Raw genomic sequence first — 11,923 nt, forward strand, 5'->3', positions numbered from 1 at the left:
AAACGTTAGTTAAGGAGAGAGAGTTAAATTACGGCAGACTTTGTGAAACACCGAGTAAATTACAATAAAGTTTTACAATGTCAATCAAACAACTGATACTCCAAAGAATTGATTTAAACTAAATAAAGTGAAGAACCAGAATTTAACATAACGAATCCTAGAAACAAATAACAAGAAATTGAACGTAAGATTAATCAACTGAAATAGATTTTATTAGTGATGTACATGTCTGGTTGTACTTCTAAATGAGGTAAATCTACGATGTTCTTTACTTTAATGTAGGGTTACTAGTTACTACTACAGTTACTGTAATGTAGGGTCATTACTGACTATGCTAACTACGCAGAATCACTAAAGTCCGATCACTAATGAACTACTTATTACCATTGAACTAGTATTAATAATTATAGACCCACAAAAACTTCATCAACATTATCACCGAGATAACTGGAATAATTTATATATCGGCTAAAAACCCAAAGTAAAGCGATGAAAATAAAAACCAATAGTTACGCAAACAAATCTGGGGAAAAGAAGGCGAAAAGCTGCAGACATGGTCAGTATTGGTTTAGTAAAACTAAGTGGGTTTAGAAACACTAAGCGGGTAATATATTAGTAAAGGGGTTTAAGTTTAGCATCTCCGCATATAAAAAGGAGAACTCTATCTATAAGGAATGTAAGCACAGAGTCCAGAAGAAGAGCGATAAACACTTCGTTCTGTATAGGATCGGGAAGGACCAGGAGGGAGAATTCTTTGTTTATTTCTGGCGCGATGCCAAATGTTAGGATTGCCATGAAAGTAGCAGTGAAGACGGATGAGTAGCAGAGGGGTTTGTTCTCTCTCAGAGACTCCATGTAGGGGTGTCCTCTGTAGTTGATTACAAATGTATTGAGCTGCAAGGTGACTGACACTATGTAGACTATGGAGTTGAGTAGAGAAGGAGCGAACTCAGCCTCCAGATCAATGCTAGGTCTGCGCGGCTCCAACTCGTGGCATTTGTCAACAAGCCGGATTATAGTGTAGAGATGAACACAGAACTGCAGCACCACTGTGAGGATAGTGTAGGTGTTGAATATATTGGCGTGAGGACGGGCCTTGGACAGTTTGTCTAGAGGTTTAGATCGGGAGATGAAGAGGAAACAACCCGCTAATAGTAACCCTTGTAGTGTCGCTTGTCTGAAATAATAAGTTATTTACACAGCAATATCAGTGAATAGGGGTTTTGAAAAGAAAGAAGTATGAAATGCTTCAAATAGAGTGTAAAAATCATTGTTACCTAGTTACTTTTGCCATGGTTACAAATCTACTTACCCATCACTGAACTTTACTCCATCAAGGTATAAGGCAGATTGACAGTAAGCTATTATCAGAGCGTTCAGTGCCAGAATCTTAAACATTTGTAATGTTGTAACCAAGGTACACCGTCCCTGGTAAAGTAATAATAATATAGTTACATATTATTACGTAATACTACGTACATACTAGACATCATCAAGAAATATCCTCCAGTGACATATAATAATCTGTTGTCAGAATAACATACCGAGCAAGTGATTGATAAACAAATTATGGTGATATTATATAAATTATGCCCTATATAGTTAGGTACCGAATTGTATTGTATTAGATTGTATACCTGTCTGATGATATTACAGATACACTTGACACTGCTGTACTTGCTAGTGAATGGGGAGGCGATACTCGCATCCCCCAATTTCACTAAAGTATCCTCTTCTGCTTGCAATTCCTTCAACTTCTCCTCCAACATCTTCTGTCTCTCCAACACAGAACTCTGAGAAAGGGATGCGTTACCAATTACCATGGTTACCAATTACCAATTACCATGGTTACCAATTACCATGGTTACCAATTACCATGGTTACCAATTACCATGGTTACCAATTACCATGGTTACCAATTACCATGGTTACCAATTACCATGGTTACCAATTACCATGGTTACCAATTACCATGGTTACCAATTACCATGGTTACCAATTACCATGGTTACCAATTACCATGGTTACCAATTACCATGGTTACTAGCCAAGAAGAAATAGATTTGAAATCAAATGTCATTACAAACATAAACGTCAAATTTCACTCACCTTTCGATCTCCTTTGGCCTGAGCTAATTGCTGCATTATTGTTGTCTTCATGCTTTGCTTCTCTTGTAATACCTTTTTCTCTGGCCTTACCTGAAATTTAAGTATCGTGACACGTGGTTTACCCTCGTAACACGCACTGTAGGATACAAGGATACAAGGATACAAGGATACAAGGATACAAGGATACAAGGATACAAAAGTGATAATTACTTTATTGAGTACACAATAGTTGTAATTCTGAAATAATTTAAGTTACACAATTCTTATTATTTACAAGTGTGTAGGGATAATTTAGAAATGTTATATAATGCTAGTTTTAGAAAAATAGATAAATCGAGTTTGTATGGTTCAATCTTATTTTAAGGTCCTATAGCATTATGCACTTGCCAGTATTTGAGTGGAAATCTGGGCTCTTATAATAGGCTGTATAATTTTCGTTCACAGAGAGAATTGAATGGATTGCTCTTGCTGTGGCAGTGAGTGTGGTAGGATCTAGAGTTTTGTTGGAGAGCAAACCGACTAGGTCAGTAATGTTTAGGGGATGGAAATTGAATTTTTCCCTAACTGAGGAGTAGAGCAAACGGTCAATCAATACGTGACTTTCGTCCTCAATAGGCTTGAGCCCTTTCGTCCTCAATAGGCTTGAGCCCCTTACTGTATAATACAGCCTACTTAATTATAATTCTACTCTGTAACTCTACATTACCTCAGGAGCATTGGAAATGATAGCCACCCCAACATCAGCGTGTTTCAGAGCTCCTACATCATTCGTTCCGTCACCGCACATCACTGTTACTAATCCTGGGAGTTAGTTCTATTTAAACTGGATTTGTTACCATGGTTACCAGTCTAGGGGACACGGTATAATTTATACTGGATTTGTCACCTAATGGTTTGCTACCATTGTTGTACCGTCGAGCTGGACAAAGATGTTATGATTAACAGACTACAAAACAGCAGTGCAGTTCAACGATTAAACAATAGAATTCCTCTTCGAGCCTTTTACACGTCTAACGGCTGAAATCTTGTTTGAAAGATTCTTGGGGAACAATTGGTTGAGGTTACAACAAGTTTTTTACCTTGAGATTTAAGAGTAGTGATAACTTCCTCCTTTTGCTTGGGAGTAACCCGAGCAAACACTAGCACACGAGTAACTATTTCATCAAATAGCGACCTTTTCTTAGTTGCAGGAGTATTCACGCAGAAATTCATGCCCTGTAAAGAGTACACTTAATAATGAAAAGAGAAATTCTCGTCCCAAAACCAAATACCATACAGCTCTCCTATCACAACAAGAATAGATTATTTTAGCTATCAGAAATTTAAAATAAGTTGGACAATTACCGGGCCTGTTAGACAAAGAGAATAAGATTTGTCTTCTTGGTGGAGTGGAAAAGTTACAGCACCATCAGGGGTCTCCCATCTCCACCCATCCTCTGAAATGGTAACAATTATACTAACAATTATATCAACAATTACATAACAAATATATTAACACTCAATGTTACAAAAATAATATCAAAAGCACCCTGCCATTAACTTCTTTTTGACAGATTAAGCTGCCAGCTGGCCAGCAAAAATTAATACGTGTCATTCAAGCCATATATATTGTAATATTATGTAAGAGTAAACAGTTAAGGATGTCTCCCCGGCCCCCATAACCCGTTGTGCTTCAAGTTTGGACACGATCGACTCTTAAAGCAACCTGCTTCACGACGCAAGCCGCGCGCGTGTCTGTGGCTTTACAAAATGCGTTTACAGGACATTTTAATACATTTAAATATTCGCGCGCAACGTGCCAGACCCTACTTGAACACTTTTTTTTGACAAAGATTACGAAAAGACGAAACTTGTAGAAGTTACACCACAGATGACAGAATACAGAAAAGGGCAAATTTGAATGGGATTCATATAACACTCAGTCCAAAACCATGCAAATTTGGGGCCACTCACATGTAAATTTCATGAGATTTCGCACCAAACCCATGGATATATCTAGCAATATTTTTTGGCAGATTCCTAAAAATTATCCCGAAACCTAACAAGGCAAGACAAAAATCTATAGGGAAAACCTCCCTAGCAGCTTACTGACCAGATACAAAGAATTTCCTGAGAACGTAAGAAAGTATCTGAGAACGAAACGGAGGGGGAGGGTCGGGGGCTAAAAGGAGGTGGCCGAACATGTTTTAATTATATCCTACCGTGATCAGTTAGAATCAATATCTTTTTAGTGATCCGAAGTTGGTTAGCCACATAACAAGCTGTCAGTGGACTGTCTCCTGTTATCATAACAACGTAGTGGGACGATTCTTTCAGCATTGCCACGGCAGACTTCGACTCTTTCTTTAATGGAGTGGAGAATACCTGGAATTTTTGGGTGATATTAGCACTTTTATTTTACTAAGCAAAATCAGCATTCTTGAATAATCTGTGAAACTCCCAAACTTCTACTATTGAATTCGTTTACTAAATTACAAGAACTGTGGTATCTTGTAGCATCTTACCAGGCCAATTAAACGTAAGACAATATAGATTTGTTAGACTTAACTGGTGATTGAAATTACAATGTATTTGAATTTGAGTGGAAGAGGAATTGTGAAATGATACGTCCAAAAACAATTATATAGAAACATATTTTAAATACCACAAATCCGCAGAATTCCAAATCGTTTTCAGCCTCCTCTCTCAGAACATCCCTTACTGTGACTTCTTTTCCAAGCGACTTCCTGGCTAAAGCAATTACTCTGCCCCCTTGTAGAGTGTACTGTTTGTGTGTAGAATCGTAGTTTACTGGTACCTGAATAGTAAAATATCCCTAATGATAACTTGCCATGACCTTAATAACTTAACAATAACAATAATAACTTAATATTAACTTGCAATATTTTACTCCCTTTGAAATATCCCCAATGATGAATAACATCAAATGATATTTTACCTCCTTCAACATATTTCTGATAACTTCAGGGGCTCCTTTTGTCATGATGAAGTACTCGCAGTTGTAAGCCGCATCCTGCTTGCTAACTATTACACTCATCCGTTTGAGAGTACTGAAAGTTATTCAGGCATATTAGTTATTATTACTAGTTAACTTACTCCAACGAGTTTTGTAATAAAATAAGTGTATTATTTATAAGGGTACCTACTCCCTTTTGCTCGTTAATAAACGGTACCCTTAAATTACAAACGAGAGTTTTCTGGTGGCTTTTTAAAATGTTTTAGGGTACCGTTCGGGGTGAACAGTCAGCCAACTGTACTGTGTTCACTACTATATAGTCTAATAGGAAAAGTATGAATTTTGGAAAAAAAACACACCAACAGTTATGTGATGAGAAAACTACCTAATAAGTATTAAGTAGGTTGGCACTTGGCTCTACCTAAGTCCTAATAACTGACCTATTAAAATGGAACCTCTTCTGAATTTTGAGGCTCTGTTTGAGAGACCTGCACATGACCACGTCCCCTTTAGTCAGAGTCCAGGGGAGCACTGATAAAGTAGCCTTCTCTATTGGGTCCCCTATCAGTTTATCTTCAACATGCATTAGGGAGTGACATGTGGCTAGCACTTGGCATGTTTCTATGGGAACTTCATTTATTTGCATTAAGTCAGATTTGTCTGACAACCCACAAACTCCTGCGAAATATTTGAAATATTTGACATGGTTACAAGTATATCATAACATGTAAGCTCTTCGAACTTACTTAAAATCAATTCAGAATAAAAGATTCAGATACAAATTGGGGGTTCATACTTCGAAAAGTTGATGAGAACATCTTCTCCCCCAAAAGTTAATCAAAACAACAACCTCATTAGTTGTTACCTGTTATTATTAGTTGTTACCTGTTATTAGTTGTTACTTGTTATTATTAGTTGTTACCTGTTAGTTCAAGTTTATCGGAGGTTAATGTTCCGGTCTTATCAAAACAACACACGTGCACTTTCCCAGCGAATGGTATTCTAAACGGCTCTGTACAGTAAATACCTGAGGGAGAAGTATAATTTAAAAATTAAGTTATGAAAAGTAGGTTATAAAATGGAAAATCATGAGAATAGAAAAAGAGATTTTGGTAGATTTTTAGAGAGAAGCTTTTCTGCCGTCTCCTAGTAGACTCCCTATAGACTGAGTTTTCGCGGTTTTGATTACATTTTTTACCAGCGACCAATCAGTGAGGTCGGTGAGAGTAACACAAGTCGCCATCAAGGTACTGAAATATGTATATCCGGAGAAAACCTTGATGGTATGTAAATTTTGAAAATGTCTTTCCGGTGGTAGGACATTTTCAAAGTTCAGCTTTCCGCGACTCAAATTTCACTGTTTTTACTGAATTTTTCTTGAATATAGCAGGGTCACTGAAAATAGCTCTTACAGGACACGATTGAGGTACTGAAAGTTCTATTCCCAAAGATAACTATTTGATAAATATTATTTTACTGAAATCTTACTGAAATATTATCAGTTAATTGCTTTTGCGTCGGTTTAAACAGCTCTCACTGTGTAGCAGATAATATACTCGTGTATATTAAACTGGCCCTGCGTGTACATTGTACATCATGGTTAACAAATACTTGGAGAATCTTGACAATGAAATAGCGTTGAATTACTCTACACTCAAATTCAGATCAATGTATGCTGAACAGATTTTGGGTGCTCAGATTATGCTACTCAACGATATGCGTCAAGCGGCAGGTGTTCAGAAATCCAATGTGTTACGTAAAGAAACGCTCAACAAGCCTCAGATCACCAAGGCTACGCTGTGTGATTGGATGGAAACTTTTATCGACATTCTCGACAGTTATTGTTCACCGCTGTTGTTTTCAGCCACCAAACTACAAGATGAAATCGACCAACTGAAGGACGAAAAGATTGCAGATCAGAACACTGTGATTAAACTGCAAGGTCAATTGCTTGAGAAGAAAAGTGAAGATTTGACCTCTGTTCAGACGACAGTGAAAAGCGAACTCAAAGCCTGGTCGTCAGTTGTGAAGAATTCATGCAGCAAGGCGCTAGCGCCTAAGAAAATGAAAGCTGCTCTGAAACGTGCCTCCGAGGAAGAGGATCGTAGTCAAAATCTGGTCATCTACGGTCTACCAGAAAAGAGTGAAGAAATCCTGGAAAAGAGAGTGCTTGAGGTACTAGAAAACATAGATGAGAAACCTCGAATCGTTTCTTGCTGTAGGATGGGGAGAACTGTATCAGATGGAGGACCAGCCGTTAAACCTATCAAGTTCACTCTCAGCGGCTCAGATCATGTGCGGCAAGTGTTGAGCAAAGCGAGAAAACTAAGAGAAGTGGAGGGGTATGACTCAGTGTACATTAGCCCCGACCGATCAGCCGAGCAGAGAGCTGCCTTCAGAAAGTTAGTTCTTGAAGTTAAGCAGAAACGGGAATTGGAGCCTCAGCGAGTTCATGTTATAAGGAACAATAAGATCGTAAGCTCCGAGAAGGACTGATGGGATATGATTTTTTATCAACATATTATTTAATTGATTTTCATTTACCAGGGACTAGGCTTGTGCGGTGTGGTTTCGACTACAATTTTACTGCGTTCTGGTTTCCCTTTGAAATTTACATACATCTGTCCTTTAGAGATCGCAATCAGTTATATTTTGTTTTTATTTTGCGCCACATGTTATATTGTATGTAAATTTTGAAAAGATTTTCATAAAAAAAAAATCAGATATGATGCCACTATACTATAGTTTCTGAGAAAATAAGAAGAATCAAATGTCAGAGGATGAAGATAAAGGAATTAGAGGATACAAATCTTTACAAAGATACCACACGAATAATAAACTGTGGATTTATAGATGAGGGTTGTTCAGCAGAACGAGAAGACAACTGAAAGAATCATATTTCTGTCTTCAGAGAGGGAAAACACATTTATAATAAGAGAATGCCTGCTGTAACCAGATTTTAGATTTGGGTAAATTTGCTATAAAAATGATTTTACAAACCCATTTTGATGAGACTGAGAAGGGAACTGTTAACAGCAAGAGAAAGCTCTATTGGTAGTTCAGGTGGAACTACGCTTGTTAAAATCAGGGTACATTCCAGGAATAGTTTGTACCGGTTACGGTCTGGATCTTTAGATCCTGAAGTTAAGATAAGAGTTGTAGTTACCATTGTAAGGTGCTAGTATGACTGTTATTTTAACTGAAGGAATATATTTTTATTTATATATTGTGATTCTCCTCACCATTTTTTGAGTGTTTTTGCGGTTAAATATTTCGGGGTGAGCAAGAATTTATAAAAATTCAATTAAATTACTGACAATTTACTGACCTTCAATCCATACGTAAGCACTAGCTGCAATAGCAAACTGAAGGAGGAAGAGTATGAACATAAAGGTCTCAAAGTTGTTAGCAGTGACTCGCTGGACACTGTACATTATAGTACGCAGCAGTTTACCCTGAGCAGTGTTGAAACCAGTTCTCAAAACGTACGCCAGACTCCCTCCATCCGGTGCTGGATTAAGTTAAGTTTTAAGGTGAGTTATCAGTTGAGTTTTTATCTAAGTATCTAGTTGAATTATTAGATAAATTCCTCAATGAACAAATAAAGTTAACTGAAAAGTAAATCTTCTTACATTTTAAGAATTGTTTGTTGGTTGCTGCTGTGTGTTGTATGACTTTAGTGCCCCCAAATACTACATGTAGCCTACTGTGTGCATCTAAATCAAGGTTGCCTTGGTAACAGCAACTCCCGTCCTCTGATACTACTGCTTCCTGGGTAAAAATATATAAACTTATATTTCATATCAGGTAATTGGTTAATTCATATCATTGATTCATATCATGTGATTGATTAATTGAAAACTATAATCCAAATCTCTGTTGAATTATTGATTTGTACAGTGAAGTGTGAATTATCACATAACATCATGAATCATTCCAGCTGGATGTTGCTAACCATTCTAAAAGTTTAACAAGTAATAATGATTCCAAAAAACCTTCATTAAAGGAACTGACTCTCCAGTCAACATGCTCTCATCTACTACACACTGTCCATGTAAGAGTAGCAGATCAGCAGGGACTGTCTCACTACGGCGTGTCAGAGAGACAAGGTCACCAGGGTACAGCTGGTTCGACTTTACCTTCTCCCACCTCTTGTTTCTGTACACGTTCATAATGTAGGGCTCCTGGAAGAGATACCGTGAACATTAATACTTTTCTGGTTATCTGTTAGTTTTTCTTATCTTCAAATGTGAGGGAGCCCAATTGGGAAAATCAAAAGGAAAATTAACCATTCACTTCTGAGAAGGGGTAAACAGTTTTTATTAATATTTATTTAGTGACTTTGTAGGAAGAAAAGGATAAATGAATTTGAATTTAAGCTTGAATGGTGTTATATGACAATCTATTTTGTATAATCAATACTACAAAAATGCACGATTATTTATTGCGTTTCCCCTGGTACCACCCAGTATAATTATTGATTAGCATTCTATATATATATATATAACTGAATTAAATAAGCTGATAGTGTTGAAATAGTAAAATTCAAACCTGTGTCATTTTCTTGATTTCTGACATGCTTTTCATTTGTTGTTTTACAACTGTAGCTTCAAACATAGCCAACATACCAAGAGTAAACAGAGAATAATACCTGGTGATTAGTAGCTCATTAACATTATTACTAATCATAAATTGGACGTAAAGACATAAACTTTCAAATACTTCAAAAGTCAATTGTTTTCCAGTGTGATGATATATCACAATCAGGTACTGTACATGACAACAACAAGGAAGAAGGGAATGGAATTTTCAACATACCAATACTCATCCAAGCACCAAAGTCCAACACAGAACACTTGGAAGACAAAGAATGGAGCTGTGGCTCTCTCTACAAATAATTCTTGGAAGGTAGGAAGAACTATCCTCATCTCATTGGAACCCCATGTCGTTTCAGCCTCTTTTATTTGATCACTCCCAAGCCCTTTTGTGCCTATGTAATCCTGAGTAATATGATAAAGTCAGTCAGATTTCATAGCACACTTTCAGCAATCCTCTTACACATGTGCAGACCAGTTGCTAGTATCATATCATCATTCAACATGTTATAATATGTATTTATAATAGTAGCAATCTATAGATGGGATTCATTCATTACAACTCATTATCATCCACGAACGAAACACTGTATTTACTATCTATTATCTAAAGATACAAATATAATAGATATGTATTATTCTTTTAAAGATATTCTTTTGTATTGCTTCACATTTAAATGATATTTCAATATTTCGCAATTAATCTAGTACCTAGATGTCGTCTACAGGAGATATAATAATATTCGTGAATATACAGGTAAATAGACAAGTGCAAAACATAGCTATAGTAGGTAAAAATAGTATTCTCTACTACAAGCAGTTACATCACTGCTTATAATATGATAACATGAGTTACACACCTCGGTCAAACCTCGGTATGTAACTCGTTTTATCGTTTTATCCAACTCGTCAAACTCGTTGGATAAAACTATTTTCACAACTCAAAGTTGTGAAAATAATGTTATCACATAATAAGCAGTGATGTAATTGTAACTGCTTAATATCAATAATAAACTTTACTTAGATTAAATGATAAATTATTTCAAAGAGTAAAAAGTTGCTGATTTTATAACCTGCAGTGGAGAATTCACAGGAAAGGGAACTGGATGAAAGAATTTTCCATCCAAACAATGGTACTTAGTTTGCTGAAAATCAATCCACAACTCTTCAGACCCATCACTCTTTGATCGTTTGTTTATAGGACAAAGTACAGTGCTGCCATTGTTTTTAGTAGGAACAACTTTAGCTAAAGTAGCATTAAGAGCATCAGGTATTGTTGAGTACATACACAACGTCTTCCATTCCACACTCCATACGCAAAATAATCCACAAAGTACGTGTAATATGCCACATGCTGCAAGAGCTATGGATATAACCTCAATGGAATGTTCAGTCTGGGAAATGATTGAGTTAGAATACAAATTATACTAATTGTATATTATCAATTTCTGCAAGGACGATTTTTATCGTGACTGGACATAAACAACATTCTACATCAGGAAAACGTCAATGCTTTTACAGTTTATATAATTTAAAGATCAAGATTTTGATCAACATCTATTTTAAATTTAAGGAATTTTCTAATACTTAAAATCATAGCAAACTTTCAATTTTCAAGCAGCAGCATACAATACAACCTTTTTGTAATTTTATAAAAGATACATGTCTAGAATAGCTAGAGAGCAGTGAATCCTTACGAATGAAAAATCAAATGTGCAGGAATATATTTTTCATCAACTAATTATATCTTTTGAAAAGTCTTCACCTAAATCACTTTTAGCCCTGTTTGAAACCTGTGGCTGTGAAGTTAGATGTAAAAGTTCCCTATATATAATGATGCTGGCGCTGAATAGACTATTAGATTACCTGAAATGCAAAAGCAGCCCAGAGAGTGTAAAGAAACAAGAATGGTCCAACATAAAAATGCGACAGTAGTGGGCGATGATTATGAAATGTTATCTTCTGAACGTCATCACTTACTGTTGTTCCCATACCTAAATTGAATGGTTTTCAATATTGCACAATGGATTGTGATACTTGCATTAATTTTGTTATGATAATTTTGTTGTTATAATTGTTTTGATAATTTTGTAAATTGGTAAGTTACTCCAGCACTTTCCTCCGAGATAATAAAAGACAATCATTATGCTTTTTATTTATTGTATAGTGAAACCCTGATTTACTGCAGAGTTTGGGGGAAAGGAGACAAACGCAATGATTGATTTTTGCAGTAAATTGGGGTTTTGTTTGTTCGCGTTATGTA

General features: G+C 36.2%; 1 protein-coding gene across 1 annotated transcript; it reads right to left on the minus strand.

The window, feature by feature from the left end:
- Positions 1–99: 99 nt before the first annotated feature.
- Positions 100–11,688, minus strand: LOC134820757 (endoplasmic reticulum transmembrane helix translocase-like). The gene is made up of 20 exons (XM_063831346.1): positions 11,527–11,688; positions 10,734–11,054; positions 9,884–10,065; positions 9,617–9,716; positions 9,061–9,249; positions 8,698–8,836; positions 8,394–8,576; positions 8,066–8,203; positions 5,988–6,092; positions 5,506–5,743; positions 5,048–5,159; positions 4,754–4,906; positions 4,311–4,473; positions 3,454–3,545; positions 3,189–3,324; positions 2,816–2,910; positions 2,110–2,199; positions 1,638–1,793; positions 1,313–1,428; positions 100–1,177 (listed from the first exon to the last, which is right to left on the minus strand). Exons 1-20 carry the CDS (start codon positions 11,650–11,652, stop codon positions 613–615), a joined length of 3,399 nt encoding a protein of 1,132 aa, XP_063687416.1. The 5' UTR covers positions 11,653–11,688; the 3' UTR covers positions 100–612.
- Positions 11,689–11,923: the final 235 nt, after the last annotated feature.

Source organism: Bolinopsis microptera, chromosome 9 (assembly GCF_026151205.1).
Source record: "Bolinopsis microptera isolate Bmic1 chromosome 9, MBARI_Bmic_1.0, whole genome shotgun sequence".
Taxonomy (NCBI): domain Eukaryota; kingdom Metazoa; phylum Ctenophora; class Tentaculata; order Lobata; family Bolinopsidae; genus Bolinopsis; species Bolinopsis microptera.

What these genes read in the sequence shown, in the direction of transcription:
- LOC134820757 (XM_063831346.1), bottom strand. Translation starts at nt 11,652, where the DNA reads ATGGGAACAACAGTAAGTGATGACGTTCAGAAGATAACATTTCATAAT. An exon ending in GGGCTGCTTTTGCATTTCAG is followed by an intron (nt 11,055 to 11,526) that starts GTAATCTAATAG and finishes ATCATTTCCCAG; the next exon opens with ACTGAACATTCCATTGAGGT. An exon ending in TCATTTCCAATGCTCCTGAG is followed by an intron (nt 2,200 to 2,815) that starts GTAATGTAGAGT and finishes CTTAAATTTCAG; the next exon opens with GTAAGGCCAGAGAAAAAGGT.